Genomic DNA, 17,263 nt, shown 5'->3' on the forward strand with positions numbered 1-17,263 from the left:
GGGCACAGATTTATCCCTGGACAGGCCATTCACTGAAGAGTTTGACTTAAACCTTGTGGGTCCCATCCAGCTCAGAGTAGTCAGTGAAATCTGTGGGCTCGGTGTCCTCCCAAAACCATGGAGATTCTGCCCCAGGTGGGAATCCTGTCTTCCCATGCCAACACCTGAGGACAGGGGTATGATAAATCAAGGCAGCCCTGACATCTGGGGAGAAAATGAGGAGGACTCCATTGATACCAGAAGGCTAATTAATTACTTTATTATCCTATATTATTTTATATGACACTACATCCAAACTGAATCCACACAAGTACTCCACTGCACTCAACTGCACAGAATTTTGTGACTGTCACCTGGCAGTCCTGACACACACACACATGGATTCAATTGGTCAGTGAATCAAAACACTCACACCAGAATCTAATCAAGTAAATTCCTTCAGGAATCAATCTTCCTCAATGCATTCCACTTTTTTCCAAAATACAGGGGCAGTAAATGAGGTAAGAATTGTTTTTGCTTTCTCTGAGGTTCAGAGAATGTGAATCCCAGAAAATATCCTTGGGAAGTTGTGCCTTGCTTTTCTTTGTGAAGAGAAATGTGGCCACAAAGGGGAGTTTGGAGAGAGGCCAGAGGGGTCCTGAGCATCCCTGAGCCTTTGTGGTGGCAGTGAAATGTGGGAATCTTTGCCCATCCCAGCTGAGAACCCTCTGAGGCGAAGCCCAGGACGTGTCCTCCTTGCTCCGAATCAGAAATGAGTTTCCCCACCAGTTCTGCACTACTCCAGCCCTTCCATGCTGGCAGCAAGGCAGGAACTGCAAGTGCCCTGAAGCACATTCCACCTTGAGACAAAATGGAATTATTGAAGTGGTTAATCAGGCGGTTACTCAGCTCCCAATTAAACTTTGCAGCCTAACAAAATGCATCGGCCTTTTCTCTGGGTCGTTACCCATCTCATCAGCCTGCCTGGGGTCACAGTCGAGCCGTGCCTGGCCCAAGCACTCCTCCACCTAATTTAAAAGTTAACAGGAGGGAGCCACGCTCCTGGGAGCAGGGGCAAGGCAGGGTTAGGCTGCTGTGCTTTCCTAAGCAGTTTTAGGCCAGTGCAAACATCAGAGTTAATCTCCTCCCTCCTGTGATGCTCTGGGGAGGCATTGCTGGAAATGGACAAAATTTTGAGGTGCCTGGGGCTCCCCAAAAGAGTGGGATCAAGACAAGGATCAGACACTCGTTTCTACAGATGCTTTTAGGATTTCCTGTGACTTTAAGAGCCAGCACCTTATTTCAGGAATGACTCCTAGATAAGATGCTGAGAGTTTAATTTTCAGTTTCTGGTTACCTGTCAGCCTTTTTCAAGTGGAAAAGCTGCCCCCACCCTTTTGAAAACTGGAAGGGAGCCAGAAAGGAGAACTCAGCTGATAGCCTGGATTATTTCTGTGGTTTAGCTCTGCTCTCTGGGGTGTGAGGTTCTGACCTGTTTTGTTGTTATGAGCTCCCTTTGAATAGGTTTCATGTGCTACATTTAATTGAGTCTTTAGTGGGTTTAACAGGCCCTTAATAAACCTCCCTAATGAGTTCCCATGTGGGAGTTCAAACCACGGTGTAACAGAGTACCCAGAGCCTCCTCCCTTACTCTGCTCTTAGGAAAATAATCTCTGTCATTCAGATGAACCCTTAATTGCCTGCTGTGAGGGGAATTCAGCTGGGAGCTGGCCTGGGGCTCACCCAGCCTTTAATCACTTTCCACGTGTGCATTTAGGCCTGGCTTTGGCCCTTGGAGCAGAGCTGTGGGTTTGGCTCTGCTCTGCCTTAGGGTAGAACTCTGAATTTGTGTCATTGCCAGGGGTTTGGGGAAGAGCTGGTGGCAGAGGGTTTGTAATCCATCAGGACTGCTCAGAGAGTGACCCTGGCCGTGGCAGAGGGTTGGGTTAGAGGATCTTTAAGGTCTTTTTCAACCCAAACCAGTCTGTGGTTATGGGATTTTGTGATTCATGTCTGGGTCCTTTCCATCCCACCTGGGAGGTGCTGCAGCACAGGCACTCCCCAAAGGAAGAGGCACCTGCAGTTATTTGGAATAAGTCTGAGCTCAAATTTAAGTGCCAGGTCACTGCTTAGGGTCCCCAGGGTGAGGCAAAGCTGGTCCTGCTGGGTTCATGCTCTTCTGTCATGGAGAATTCATGGATTCCCTGGGCAGTGAAGGGCTGTGCTGGCTCACCCTTCCCAAGGAATGGGAAGAGGGGATGCAAACAGTGGGATGTGCTCCAGGGCAGGGCTCACTCCTCTCCTCTCCTCTCCCTCCCTGGCTGCAGGAGGTGTGAAGCAGCACCAGTGTGATGCTGAGCTGAGGAAGGAGATCTCGCTGGTCTGGCCCAACCTGTCCCAGAAGACTCTGGATTTGCTGGTGCCTCCTCACAAACGTAAGTGCTTCAAGCCCTGGGTCCATCCCAGACACCCAGGAACCCCAGAATAGGTTTTTCCTTCCTATTCTGCTCCATCCAACCCTACATTAGGTTTCTCCCTCCTCATGTTCTCTATCCAACCCCAGGTTAGATTTTTTTCCCCTCCTCATTTGTTCTATCCAGCCCCAGATCAGGTTTTTCCTTCCTCATTTATTCTATCCAACTCTAGATTAGGTTCTTCCCTCCTATTCTGCTCTATCCAACCTCAGATCAGGTTTCTCCACCCTCATCTGCTCTATCCAACCCCAGATTAGGTTTCTCCCTCCTTGCCTGCTCTATCCAACCCCAGATTAGATTTTTCCCTCTAGTCTGCTCTATCCAACCCCAGAACAAGTTTTTCCCTCCTCATCTGCTCTATCCAACCCCAGATTAGTTTTTTCCCCTCTAGTCTGCTCTATCCAACCCCAGATTAGGTTCTTCCCTCCTTGCCTGCTCTGTCCCAAGCCCCATCTGGGTCACCTGGAGGATGCAGCAGAGACACCAAGGGCAGCTGAGCTCCTTGGCAGCCTTTGCTGCCCTGGCTCTGTCACACAGGGATTGGGGAGCTGAGCTCACCTCAAGGCAGGGATTTCATTGTGCTGCAGATCTCCTGTGCACAGAGAAACCCAAATCCCAAACAGTGCCCTGTGAGCCCTCTCTAGAGCTCCTCCCCAGCTCTGGCAGCCTCCACCCTGTGCCTTGCAAGGTGGGAGAGCAATTTCTGCCATTTGAGCTCCAGAAAAAAGGGGAGAAGAAAAGCTAAAGCTTGCTGAGGACTTAGGGAATCAGATGTGAGGTGTTTGGGGGGTTAAAGGCGTTTGTGTTATTTGGTGATGTCCTGGCAAAAGTGCTGAGAAAATGGGGGAGTTTGCTGTTCTCTTGATTAGCTCTGGATTCCTGATTAATGAGAAGCAGTGTGCAATAATAAAGGCATTGTTAATTAAGAAAAATGAGGGAGATGAGGAGGTGCAGATCAGTGGGTAGTGACTGCTGAAGTCTTTGCCTCCCCTCTCTCTTGATTCCTGTATATCTGCTGCTCCAGTTTTTGCCATGGTGAGTGCTCCAGTGCTGGGCAGGGAAAAGGGCTGTCCCATGGCTCTGAGGGTGAAAAAACCATCTGAAAAATGAAATATTCCTTAAAAGTATATCAGCCTGTTATACCCCGCTCACTGTAATTCAGAGAAGCAGGGGTAAGGCTGCTGTGTTGATAAAGGCTGGCTGGGGCTCTGGGATGCATTTAGGAATTCTCTCAGCAGTGCTGACAATGCCACTGAGGTTTCCTGCCTGTTTTTTTTGTTTTTCCTACACAATCCCTGTGTTTGCCACAGAGAACTCCAAACCAAGGCAAGGCACCAACAGGCAAAGAGTTGAAGAATCTGTTGTAACCTTTTCTTTGGGTTTTTTTTTTCTTTCCCCTACTTTTCTGTGTCTGTTTTACCTCATTATTCTCATAAAATTTTATTTTATTTGATTCATAAAATAATTAATTTATTAATAACAATTATTATTTCTTATTCAAAATCAAAATGATTTATTTTAAATAATTATAATTAATTTGATTATTAAATTTTATTTTCCTCAAAATTCCCATGTTGCTTCCTCCCTCTCCCCATTTTTCACCGTTTGCTGTTTTTTCTTATTCCTGTCTTCTCTTCATCCTTGGACTGGCTCTGCTGTATTTTGCCCATGCTCTGGCAGCTGATGAAATGACTGTGGGGAAGGTCTATGCAGCCCTGATGATATTTGACTTCTACAAGCAGAATAAGAACAGCAGGGAGCAAGTCCAGCCCCCCGGGGGCCTGTGCCAGGTACAAAAGGGGTTTTTCCATCCTCCCTCTTGGGCAGCTTTAACAAGAATCACCAGCAGGATTCATCCAGAAGGCCTGGCTGCTCTTCCAGGCAGGGCTTCAAAATGCTGGCTCAAAAATGGAAACCTCTCCTGAAAGTCTCTCTAAAAAATACCTAAAAAAAAAAATGTTGCAGTTGCTTTTTTCCAGTAAAGAAAGATCTGTTCAAAAAAATGACAACTGATCTTTGAAAGTCTAAATGCTGTGTTTAAAAATGGCCTAGGGCACACCAAAAGATTTCCTTGGGAGAGCAAAGAACTCTTGAAAGCTGCTGGTAGTTTGACTATAGAAGGCTTAAATTATTTTTGAAAATAGGAATTATTCAGTCATTTTGGCTCTGATAGGTTTTACAAATTCTAGAAAATATTTTCACACAACTGGCATTAAAAGCCCAGTGGCTTCCAGCAGGACAAACAGCTATTGCTTTTAGGGTGAGCATCCAGCTGATCTCCAGCACAGGGTGGAGATCTGTCCCACACGTGGATGGCTCCACCAGATCCATCCTGAGCCACTGGAATGGCATTGCCCCTCTGGCCGCATCCATGGGGGAATTCCCTGCTGTGCTCTGGTGATGGGGAGAGCATCTGAGGGGTGAGGGGATTGCAGCAGGACTGGGGAGAACATTCAGAGGGAAAGGGGATGGCAGCAGGACTGGGGAGAGGTTTCAGAAGGAGGAAGGGGGATTACAGCAGGACTGGGGAGAATATTAAGGGGAAAAGGGGATTGGAGCAGGACTGGGGAGAACATTCAGAGGGAAAGGGGATGGCAGCAAGGCTTGGGAGAGCATCTGGGGGGAAGAGGGATTGGAGCAGGACTGGGGAGAACATTCAGAGGGAGGGGGATTGCAGCAGGGCTGGGGAAAACATTCAGGGGGAGAGGGATTGCAGCAGATCTTGGGAGAGCATCTGGGGGGAAGAGGGATTGCAGCAAGGCTTGGGAGAACATTCAGAGGGAGGGGGATTGCAGCAAGGCTGGGGAGAGGTTTCAGAAGGAAGGGGGATTGCAGCAGGACTGGGGAAAACATTAAGGGGGAAAGGGGATTGCAGCAGGGCTTGAGAGAGCATCTGGAGGGAAGAGGGATTGCAGCAGGACTGGGGAGAACAATCAGAGGGAAGGGGGAATTGCAGCAAGACTGGAAAGAGCATTCAGAGGGAGGGGGAGATGCAGCAGGGCTTGGGAGAGCATTCAGAGGGATGGAGGATTGCAGCAGGACTCGACTTGTACCAGGTGTCCCTCAGAGCCTCTCCCCGCTGTGCCCAGGCTGGCGTGGCCTTTCTGCTGTCCCAGGGTGGCAAAGTGGACTTTTCAGAGGGTAGGAAAAGCCTTGCAGCCCATCCCAGCTCTGACCCCCCTCCCTTGTGCTTGGCAGCCCGGCCCAGTGTCCCTCTTCCACCCCTTGAAGGCCACCCTGGAGCAGACGCAGCCCGCGGCCTTCAGCAACGCCAAGGCCTTCCTGCGCCAGAAGAGCTCGGCCTCCCTCAACAACGGGGGAGCCTTGTGAGTATCCCTGAGCCCCTCCAGAGCCACCCACCCCAGGGTCACCCCTGAGCCCCCTCCAGAGCCACTCCATCCCAGGGTCACTCCTGAGCCCCTCCAGAGCCACTCCATCCCAGGGTCACCCCTGAGCCCTCCAGAGCTACCCTGAGACCCTCCAGACCTATCACATCTCAGGGTCACCCCTGAGCCCCTCCAGAGCCACCCACCCTGGGGTCACCCCTGAGCCCCTCCAGAGCCACCCACCCTGGGGTCACCCCTGAGCCCTCCAGAGCCACCCACCCTGGGGTCACCCCTGAGCCCCTCCAGAGCCACCCACCCCAGGGTCACCCCTGAGCCCTTCCAGAGCCATCACATCTCAGGGTCACCCCTGACCTCCTCCAGAGCCACCCCACCTCGGGGTCACCCCTGAATCCCCTCCAGAGACACCCCTGAGCCCTCTCCAGAGCCACCCCACCCCGGGGTCACCCCTCCCTGAGCCCTCCAGAGCCACCCCACCTCGGGGTCACCCCTGAGCCCCTCCAGAGCCATCACATCTCAGGGTCGCCCCTGAGCCCTCCAGAGCCACCCACCCCGGGGTCACCCCTCCCTGAGCCCTCCAGAGCCACCCCACCTCGGGGTGACCCTGACCCCCCCACCAGAGCCATCACATCTCAGGGTCACCCCTGAGCCCTCCAGAGCCACCCCAACCTCGGGGTGACCCTGACCCCCCCATCAGAGCCATCACATCTCAGGGTCACCCCTGAGCCCTCCAGAGCCACCCACCTCGGGGTCACCCCTGAGCCCTCCAGAGCCACCCCACCTTGGGGTCACCCCTGAGCCCCTTCCAGAGCCACCCCTGAGCCCCTCCAGAGCCACCACATCTCAGGGTCACCCCTGAGCCCCCTCCAGAGTCACCCCTGAGCCCTTCCAGAGCCACCACATCTCAGGTCACCCCTGAGCCCTCCAGAGCCACCCCACCTTGGGGTCACCCTGACCTCCTCCAGAGCCACTCCACCTCGAGGTCACCCCTGAGCCCCTCCAGAGCCACCCCATCTTGGGGTCACCCTGACCTCCTCCAAAGCCACCCCACCTCAGGGTCACCCTGACCTCCTCCAGAGCCACCCCTGAGCCCCTCCAGAGCCACCACATCTCAGGGTCACCCCTGAGCCCCTTCCAGAGTCACCCCTGAGCCCCTCCAGAGCCACCACATCTCAGGGTCACCCCTGAGCCCCTCCAGAGCCATCACATCTCAGGGTCACCCCTGAGCCCCTCCAGAGCCACCCCACCCCGGGGTCACCCCCTCCACCGCTGCTGCTCTGGTGACACCAAAGCCACAGCCCCTTCTCACCATGGCTGGGACCATTCCTGCTGGTGGCTCTGCTCCCACTGTGGTTATCCCACTGCTGGTGGTGTTGGGATCTCGGTGTTTCCTTCATGAATCCTCACTGGGAACTTCCCAGGGTGAGTTTGCTCACAGGAATTTGGGACTGTTGCAAAACAACCCAGCAAAACCCAGCAATGAGTTTTTGGGAGGCCAAAGATCCTTGGGAATAAATTCAGCCCTCGAGCTTGGGCAACTGGGCAACAGCAAGTGTGTGCCATGACACAATTTGTCTCTTTGGGAAAATGATCCCTTCATGGAGAGCTTTCCAAACACTCCTGCTGACAGAGATCTCTAATCAATTCTCCATTTCCTGCTCTCCAGGTGATTTTCCTCTGCATCATGGATTTTTAGTGACAGCTGAGCTTTAAACATCCCAAATAATCCTGATGGGGAAGCTAAGACTAGATTTGACAGCTGAAGGGACTCCAGCATGGTTGAGGTGTTTGACCAGTGCCCAGCTGGCCCTGCACACAAAATCAGCCCGAACTCCCAAATTCTTCATTGTCCATCAGGATTTAAGTGGCAGAAGTTGTTTTCCTTAATTATTGAAAAAAAAAAATCATATTTGGTTTGATTTCCTCGTTCTCATGTGATCTTCAGGCTCTACAGGAGAAAAACCCAGGGCACCTTAGAGCTTCACCAGCCTCTGTGCCCACCCTGCAACTGATTTTCACATGTGAAACCCCAAAGGGCGCTCGAGTTTGGTTTGCCAAATTTAGCAAAATCTCATTACAAAAGGATAAATCTTTTTCCCTCTTTTCCTTTGCACAGGCCACCCCCAGAGGGAGGGATCAAAGAGTCCAGTTCCTGGGGGACCCAGCGCACCCAGGATGTGTTTTATGAAACCAGGAGCCCAGCTTTTGAGCGAGGCCACTCCGAGGAGATCCCCATTGAGAGGGTGAGCACATGGGGGCAAGGGGGAGGGGCAGGTTTTAGAGCTGTGGGAGAACCTGAGAAAAATAAGAAAATGTTTAGAAAAAGCAGCTGAGGACAGGGTGAGATGCAGGAGATTTTAGAGGTGTGGTAGAACTCCAGAAATTTAAGAAAATGTTTAGAAAAAGCAGGTGAAGATGGGGTGAGATGCAGGAGATTTTAGAACTGTGCTAGAATTTAAGAAATTTTAGAAAATACTTAGAACAGGCAGTTGAAGACAGGGTGAGATGCAGGAGATTTTAGAGCCATGGTGGATTTTCAGAAGTCTTAGAAAGTGTTCAGAAAATCCAGGTGAAGGCAAGGGGACCTGCATTTAGCAGGAGATCTGTCCCTTGAGGCAAGCATTTTTTTGTCTCCTGTTTGCTTGAGCATTGTGAAGAAACCCCAAACCTGGCAGCTCCCACAGCCTGGACGTGCTTTTCCTGGAATTCTGTCTTGCTGCCTTTTCCCATTTCCCAATGCCATTGTCCCAGTTCAGGTGAGGGGGTTGAATGGTCAGAATGACCTGAGGGGTTTCCAAGGTCACAGCTGGGGTTCCTGGCTGCTGGAAGAGCTCATCCCACTGCTTGTGGGAGGACAGAGTAACCTGGGCACTCCACTATGGGGATAAATCACACAGACTCCGTTTTCTTCCTGCTGGAAAAAGCCCATTCTTTATTCACAGAACTCCTTTTTATACAGTTTTAGAGCCCTCATGTGTGACTCCCATTGGTCAGGAGCTTTCTTCTTAATCACTTTATTGTTCAGTAACAAGTTGTTGTTCTGTATGGATTGATCACTCAAACCCCTGGTGTGTACATGCAGGAAAAGCTCTTTGTACAGATAGTTTTCATTTTTCTATCTAACAGTATAAAAACTGTTATAAACATGTATAAAAACATTTTATACAGGTGTGAGTTGTTTTTCACCCAGGAAAAGATTGTTATGGTCATGAACTGCTCACACCAGGATTGCTTTCACGTGGGAACTTGCACAGTGCCAGCTTGACTGGGAAGAAATGACAGGGCAGCCAGAGCAGGCCTGATTTTATAAGGCTTTTCTTGATAAGTTTTCTACCTTACTTAAGCACCAGCATCTCTTCCCAGTCAAATCAAACTTCAAGAAGCTGATGGTAGCTTCAAAGCTGATGCTGCTGTTCTTGCTACTGAACCCATTCCATGTTTTGATCAGGTGGTAGAAATGAAGGAGATCAGCCCCACAGTTGCCAACGGAGAGCCCCAGCCAGGCCTGGAGAGCCAGGGCCGGGCGGCCTCCATGCCACGCCTGGCTGCTGAAACCCAGGTGAGAGGGGGGGATGTGATGGTGGGAGACTGGGAGCAGGCCAGGATCTCAGCACCTTCTCTCTGCTTGTCATAGGTTAGAGCTGGCTTGGGAATATTGGTTTTAAAGGATGTGGAGACAGGAATCCATGCCTTGTGTGCTGGGATGGCTGAGGGGTTCCCTGGCAGGGTGTGGCAGGGGTGTGTCCCTGGCAGGGTGTGGCAGGGGTGTGTCCCTGGCAGGGTGTGGCAGGGGTGTGTCCCTGGCAGGGTGTGGCAGGGGTGTGTTCCCTGCAGGGTGTGGCAGGGGTGTGTTCCCTGCAGGGTGTGGCTGGGGTTCCCTGCAGGGATTGGCAGTGATTCTCCCTGCAGGGTGTGGCTGGGTTCCCTGCAGTGATTCCCTGCAGGGATTGGCAGTGATTCTCCCTGCAGGGTGTGGCTGGGTTCCCTGCAGTGATTCCCTGCAGGGATTGGCAGTGATTCTCCGTGCAGGGGGTGGCAATGATTCCCTGCAGTGATTCCCTGCAGGGGTGGCAGCTATCCTGTGCAGTCACAGTCCCCAGTTTTACTCCTCCCTGCTTGCAGCACAAAGCAGCTCAGGACAGTCCCTCTGGCTGGGCCACCCGAGAGTGTCTGGGTCACTATTTGGGGACAAGGCCATTCAGGCTGTGACCCTGGAAGGCACATTTCCCATTAGTTGTGTGTTGTTTATCCAGGCAGCCAAGCCGTGTTCCTGTGCCCTATCCTTCCAAAAAGCTGCAGCTGTGCTGTGGCACAGGGACTGCCAGGGAGCTGCACTGGGACACCAGTCTGCTCCCTGTATTTTCCTGTACTGTGACCTTGGCCAGTAATTTGGTGTTGAGGATTTCCCTTGTTGATTTATTTAACTGATTTTTCAAAGAAATCTCCTCACTGGAGTTGACTTCCACAGCAGCTTGTGAGCACTGCTTAGTGTGTAGGATGTCACAGATCATTTTTGGCCATTTCACACATTTGTTGCTGTTTGTCCCCAGTGCTGCCCAGCCACCATCCTGTCTCCTGTGTCACAACATCTCACCACTCGTGTCCTGCCTCATTGCCAGGGCCTGATTCACACAGCCAGGAGGGAGCATCCTGGCCTTGGGCTGTTTCTGTGGCTCTCCCTGGGGAGCAGAATGTGAAGGATCTGCTGCACCCCAAAGTGAAACCCTGTGTTGTGCACACACAGCAATAGCTCCAACAGATGGAATTGTTGTGTCACCCTGCTGGAGGTGCCCCTTGCCAGCCACAGGATTTCTCACTTGGCTCCTGGCCTTTGTGCGAGCCCTGGGATTCTTGGAATTGTCACTCCTCACTGTGCTTAATAAAAGTAACAGCTCACAAATCAAAGCTTTTCTGCTTCCAAGAAATTGTCCTTTATCCTAGACCACAGGTAGCCTTCTCCTTCCTTGGCAGTGCAGCTGGCAGAGCTTCCCTTGGGAAGTTCCTCTCCATGGCAGTCAGATATTTGCAGGATGTCCCTGACAGAAGCATGGCTTGTGTCCCCAGGGTGTCACTGCCCCTTGTGCCACCCCTGGGTGTGAATCAGGCCCAGAATGTCAGATCTAACCTCATTTAATAGTACAATGTTCAGTGGTTGTAGCTTGGGTGAATAACTGATGTCCTTTCTGTGTGTGTCTCCCCTTCCACGCCCCCCACCCTCCCTCTCACATGCTGCTCTGCCCCTCCCCAAACTTTTGAGTTCTTTCTAACTCTTATTTGCAACGCTTTCTGATCCTGGATGCCTCCCTTTCTGTTTGCCTCTCTCTTTTTATGTTCCACTTATTTAAAAAAAAACCCTCCTCCTGTGTTTCCACCCTCCCTCTTTGCTGTCCTGCCCTTATCACCTCCCTCCCTGGTCGTCATGGTGTCTGCTGCACATCTGATGTCTGACACTGGCTGTACTGTGGGGCTGCTTCCAATAATGTCCCTCACCTTGTCCGAATTGTTTGCAGAGGAGCAAAGCACGGTCACCTGGGAGTTACCTGGCAGTATGTAGTTTGCACTAAATTGTATCCTATTAAATTCACCTTCAGAATTAATTAACCTTCCTTTAACCCTTGACTTTTCTCCCCTCTCATCTGGAGTTGCTCCGGCACAGCCGCTCTCTCTCTCTCTCTCTTTCTCCTCCCTTTTCCCTCTGTCCGTGGTCGCACGCTGCTCGCTCTGCTCGAAGGCTTGGGGGGGTGGGTTGCTTCTTTTTTTTTTTTTTTATTTGTTTATTTTCATGCCTCGTTGCTCAGGAATTTAGGCAGTGCAAACACTCGGGTTAGTAATGAAGAAGCAATTAGGAGCTCTCTGCAGGGGTGCATGCAGTCTGCCGAGGCTTTTTGGGAGCCTGTGCCTCCCATAACAAGAGCCTTGCCAGGATTTATGGAAAAGGGATTGATTGCTTTGCCACTGATTCGTGTCAGTGGGAATTCTGTCCCTGGAATAAGTGTGGAAGCAGGACCAAAGCCCAAAAAGAAATGTTCATTTCTTGTCAATCTATGTGGGGCTTTTTTCTTGCGGGTGGTGGTTTTTTTGTTTTTTTTTTTTTGTTTTGGCTTTTTGGTGGGTTGTTTTTGGTTTTTTTGTTTTGTTTTGTTTTGTTTGTTTTTTCTTTTTTGGTTTTTTTTTTTTTAATTGTTGTTGTTGTTTGGTTTTTTGGTGGGGGTTTTTTTGTTGGTTTTTTTTTTTTTGCTTGTTTGTTTTTGTTGTTGTTGTTGTTGTTTTTCTGTTGCTTTCTTTCTGGCAGACCTGTATGGATTTTGAAAATCTGGATATGTTTCTTAGTGAGAAATACTTTCACTTCCCATATTTTTGCCCATCAGACTGTCCAGTTTACAGCCCCCCTGCCTTCCCCCAGCTGCAGGCTCAGCACTAAACAAGGACAAATACGAAGCTCCTGAATATAATTTCTTGCCCCCACAAATAAGGGCCACAGGAGGTGACACTAACGTGGTCCTGCTGATGGAATTGGTGCTTCCAGGGCCATGCCACAGTGTTGGGCTCCCTCATCCTAGCCTTGTGCCTCTGATAAACCTTCCATCACCAGGATCCCAACTGCCCTTCAGTGGGAAGCAGCAAAATGTGGGTAACTGCCCAGATGGTGCCATTACACCCAGGATAATCTGCCCTTAAGGGGAAGGAGAATGGTTTTTCCACTCAAAATAACGAGCAGAGCTATGAAACAATTGGCTTTGCCTTGGGTAAATATCACAAGGGAAGCAGAGATCTGGATTTCAGGATAAGCAAACAAAAGAGAGCAGACAGGAAAAATTAATACAGAGCTCTTAGGAAAGGTTACAGTGAGCAGAGTAAATGTTCCCTGAGAGCTGGTGTTGGAGGCATTTGTTGGATTGGGAATTCAAACAAGTGTAAGGCTGAGGGACTGGGGTACATCCTGAATTTCACTGTCGAGCCGTGCTCTGAGATCTCTCCTCTGGCACACGGCTGGGGTGCAGTGACAGACCCAGGGAAGCATCCAGAGGATGGATGTGCTGTTGTCTCCACACAGAGCCAGCCAGAGGCCAGCAGAGAAGGAAATGTGGGAATTGTCCCTGTTTTCTGAGCTTTATCCCTGGGCAGAGGAAGGGCAGGGGCTGTGAGTGAGCTGTCCTGCAGGACACTTGTCTGGGGCTCTGCAGAACCTTTGTGAGGTTTTGTAGCCAAAGGGAAGGGAGCAGGGTCCAGAGCTGCCCCTGGCACAGGGAGGGGGTCCAGCAGTGCTGTTACAGCTCTCAGTGCTGAGATGTTTGGGCACAAATGTTTTAAAAACAGCAATAGCAAACCCAGGTATTCCTTTCAGGCGATGTCCTGGTGGGATTGCAGGATGTACACACTATCCTTGCCCCAGGCAAAGGGTTCAGGGAGTGATGGTGGGACAAGAGAGGTTTAAATGTTTGATGGGAGTTGTGTTCACTGCAGGGAGATAGAAGGAATTTCATGGTAACTTGGCCTGTACCTCCCCTGATTCCTGATTTTTCTCCCCCTCTGTGTGGTGCTCAGCAATGCTACTTGCTTTCCTCTTTGGAGCTGCTTTGGGATGCAGGCCCTGGAGCAGCTGTGGGTGCCCCTGGTGTTGGAGGATTCCCCTTGTGAGGTGCTTGGCTGCTGCTCTGCCTGGTGTCCCTGCTGAGCTCCCCGCTGGGTGTGCTGTGCAGTGCTGCCTGTGCCTCTGCTCCCATGGTCCCCATGGACTGGCACTCCGAGATCCCATTCCCTCCCTGAATTTCACACTCAATCCACATCCCACAAATCCTCCTGCCCACTCCGTTTGTCTGCAATTAACCATTTCTCTCCTTGCCCTCCTTGCCCCTTTCTCTCTCTGTTTAACCCCCTCCATGCTGGGAAGCAGGCAGCCGAGCGGGGCGCGGCTCCTTCCCTCACCCCGCTCCGTGTCCCTCCGTGTTCCCCGCAGCCCATCCCGGACACGAGCCCCATGAAGCGCTCGGTCTCCACGCTGGCCCCGCAGCGCCCTCACGCCATGCACCTCTACGAGTACTCCTTGGAGCGCATGCCTCCGGAGCAGGGCCACCACCACCACCACCACCGCTGCCACCGGCGGAAAGAGAAGAAGCAGAAGTCCTTGGATAGGGCCGCCCATCACATGGCTGATGGACAAGCTGGTGAGTGCTTTGCTGTCTCCCTGATTTTTTAAGATTTTTTTAAGCCTTCTGATGTTTACATTCTTGTAGCAAACTTTCTCACACGCTTCCTGTAAATAACTTAGTGTTTTAGTTAACTGCTAACAACTTCATCAAGGCCTACCCATTTGTTTTAATTTACTCCAATAAAGCTTATCTTTAACTAAAATCTTAGCTCCTCTAAAATCTCTAAATTCCTTAAAGTTTATGTCTCAACACGCTGGTGACCCCCTACCCAATTTTCTCCTTTCAGTAGCCCAGTCTGGAGAGTCTTCCAAGGACAAGAAGCAGGAGCGTGGCCGCTCCCAGGAGAGGAAGCAGCACTCCTCCTCCTCCTCCGAAAAGCAGCGCTTCTACTCCTGTGACCGCTACGGCAGCCGGGACCGCGCCCAGCCCAAATCTGCTGACCAGAGCAGGCCCACCTCGCCCAACGGGGGCCCAGAGCATGGCCCACACAGACAGGTGAGGAGAGGCAGGGTGGGGAGACAGCCCTGAGCTCTGCCAGGGGTTTGTGCACCTTTTCTATGTTTTGCTTAAATTAGAGGAGGTGGAAAGGGCAAGGAAGGTCAGGCAGTTGCAGATAAAGCCATTGAGGTTCTCCTTGGGGCCTCCCAAGGCTGGAAAAATCCTGCAAGTCCAGGCTGTGCCCAATCCCACCTTCTCACCGGCCCACAGCACTCAGTGCCACATCCAGGCCTTACCTGGACACCTCCAGGGATGGGGACTCCAAACCTCCCTGGGCAGCCCCTTGCAATGCCTGTCCACCCTTTCCAGGAAGAAATTCTTCCTGATGTCCAACCTGAACCTCCCCTGGCACAACTTGAGGCTGTTTCCTCTCACATGGGAGCAGAGCCTGACCCCCACCTGGCTCCATGCTTCTGTCAGGGAGTTGGAGAAACCAAAAGGGTCCTCCCTGAGCTTCCTTTTCTCCAGGCTAAAATTTGGTTCTTTCTTTTGTAACTATGAGGTTCTCAGGCCCTTGGAAGAAGCTGGGCAGCTTCCCCAGGGTGCTGGAATGTTCCTGATCACTGGGAGAGCCAGGCAGGGTAGAACAGGCAGTGACTGACAGCCTGATGAGTTGATAGGAAGGAAAAAGTGCTCTTTAAAACTTAAAGGTCTGGTCTCAAAATGTTAGGTTGGGAAAGGCTTGAGGGATTGTTCAATGCACTCATGTCCTGTCTTAGGAGAATGTAAACAGAAATGGGAAGCCAGGCCCTTTCCTCTCACTCGTGGCATTTGTGTAAATTACTGTGGCTTAGTTCACTCTCACAAGGCATTATTGGTAACCCAGGAAGCTGCCAGACCCTTCTACCACACCAAAATCAAATGTGTAATATTAGCGAGGAGATTGTGAATGCATTTCTGTTAAAGGGACTTGTTAAAGCCTGTCCAAAAAGCTTTTGGTTTTTATTTTTTCAGCAATTGGCTATTTAATCCAAAGGCATTTCATTCCCAACCTGCAAAAAACAGTCACCCAGATCCTCCTTCCGTGCAGAATCCATAATAATAATAACAACCCATAATCTAGTTTTGGCAACAGAAATAGATTCACGGAGTCCTTAAGTGGTTTGATTTGGAGGGGACCTTAAAGCTCATCTCTGTCCAACCCCCTCTTGTGGGCAGGGTCACCTCCCACAAACCCAGCATGTACAACTGGGGGTGAAGTTCTGTGCAAACCCACCCCAAAGCAAAACTAAAAAAAATCAACAATAATTCATAGAAAACCCCAATAACTCAGGTTTTTGAGCTGCTCCCAGGCCAGGTAAGGCGCATGTTGAGCCCTGTATGCTGTGGGTGCCTCCCCTGGGCAGTGTCCCCTCTGTTGGAGCCGTGTGCCAGTTTGCGTCCTACTGATGCTGTGCCCCTCTCTGTTCCTACTACTCCCAGACTTGAACTCTCCAGCTCTTCACATCTCGTGTTGAATTATCTCTCGAGAACCTCCTGCCCCGACTGTGCTTGTCTAAACTCTCTCTTTTTTTGCTTTTCTTTCCTCTTGTGACTCGTCTCCGCCTTCTGTTGCTTCTCCTTCTGTTTGATACCTGCCTGCCTTTGTGTTTGTCCGGTGTTTCCCTTTTTTTATTTTTTGATTTGCTCTGTTCCAATTTTGATGTAGGGCAGTGGTTCAGTTAATGGGAGCCCCTTGCTGTCGACATCTGGTGCTAGTACCCCCTGCCGGGGTCGGAGGCAGCTCCCACAGACTCCACTGACCCCACGCCCCAGCATCACTTACAAGACCGCTAACTCCTCGCCCGTGCACTTCACCACTTTCCAAACCCCCACGTTCTCCCCGGGCCGCCTGAGCCGCGGGCTGTCCGAGCACAACGCGCTGCTGCGGGGGGAGCAGCAGCCGCCCCCGCCCGCCGTGGCCCGCATCGGCTCCGACCCCTACCTGGGCCACCGCGACGCCGCCGCCGACAGCCCGCAGCGCGCCGCGCCCGAGGACACGCTCACCTTCGAGGAGGCCGTGGCCACCAACTCGGGCCGCTCCTCAAGGACTTCCTACGTCTCCTCCCTGACCTCGCAGTCGCACCAAATCCGCCGCGTGCCCAACGGGTACCACTACACGCTGGGGCTCAACACGGGCCCCGGCGCCCGAGGACGCAGTTACTACCACGAAGCCGATGAGGATGACTGGTGCTAGCGGCTCGGCGGAACCCTGCGAGGTGTGCGTGCTTAATAAGGATGAGTTTTATCATCTGGAGGGCTGGGAGCTCCCGTGGGGGCCCGGGGCCAGAGGCGGCCGGCAGGGCAGCCTCGAGGACTGCTCGGCGCCCGGGGCCAGAGATGCCCCTGCAGCCTCTCTCTCCTCTGTTGTTCTTTATTTTTTTCTTTTTTGATTTGGTTTTTTTTTTTGCACTAGACAGACGGAGGAAGAAGGCTCCCTCCTTCTGGGGAAGGCAGCAGGAGGAGCACATCCCTCACTGCTCCCTCCCCACTGCCTTGTCTAGTCCCAAGACACGCACCAGATGCCATCCCAGCCACGGAGGCGAGGAGCTGGGAGAAGAGCAATCCTCACCTTCCACGGTGGAAAAGCAGAACTGCGGGTCCTTCTCATGATTGGCGCAGTTTTGTTGGGCTATTTCTTAATTAATTTACCATCATAATCCCCCCCTGCCAGGGTGGGAGCTGGGGGTCACAAAGGGACTCACGCGAGCAACGCTCGCCCCCCGCGTTTTGTCTCGTTGCGCGCCGAGAAGGAAGAGATGCACCCAAGAAACTGGGAGAGGAGAAACACAGCCCGGAACAAAGGACAGTCCTTTTGGACTTGATGTTCAGCCACTGC

General features: G+C 51.7%; 1 protein-coding gene across 1 annotated transcript in view; it reads left to right on the forward strand.

Moving 5' to 3' along the window:
* The window catches only part of CACNA1B (calcium voltage-gated channel subunit alpha1 B), a gene marked incomplete at its 5' end in the record, with an annotated part of 303,988 nt that extends 287,053 nt beyond the window's left edge, over nucleotides 1-16,935 (forward strand). Inside the window, 8 exons of the mRNA XM_084219396.1 lie at nucleotides 2,307-2,414; nucleotides 4,134-4,243; nucleotides 5,652-5,779; nucleotides 7,914-8,040; nucleotides 9,246-9,356; nucleotides 13,755-13,962; nucleotides 14,234-14,442; nucleotides 16,094-16,935. Of these exons, the coding sequence (XP_084075522.1) occupies nucleotides 2,307-2,414; nucleotides 4,134-4,243; nucleotides 5,652-5,779; nucleotides 7,914-8,040; nucleotides 9,246-9,356; nucleotides 13,755-13,962; nucleotides 14,234-14,442; nucleotides 16,094-16,621 (1,529 nt within the window). The 3' untranslated portion in view covers nucleotides 16,622-16,935. The remainder of the gene's footprint in view (nucleotides 1-2,306; nucleotides 2,415-4,133; nucleotides 4,244-5,651; nucleotides 5,780-7,913; nucleotides 8,041-9,245; nucleotides 9,357-13,754; nucleotides 13,963-14,233; nucleotides 14,443-16,093) is intronic.
* Nucleotides 16,936-17,263: the final 328 nt, after the last annotated feature.

Source organism: Fringilla coelebs (assembly GCF_963513975.1).
Source record: "Fringilla coelebs genome assembly, chromosome: 21".
In the NCBI taxonomy this organism is placed as follows: Eukaryota; Metazoa; Chordata; class Aves; order Passeriformes; family Fringillidae; genus Fringilla; species Fringilla coelebs.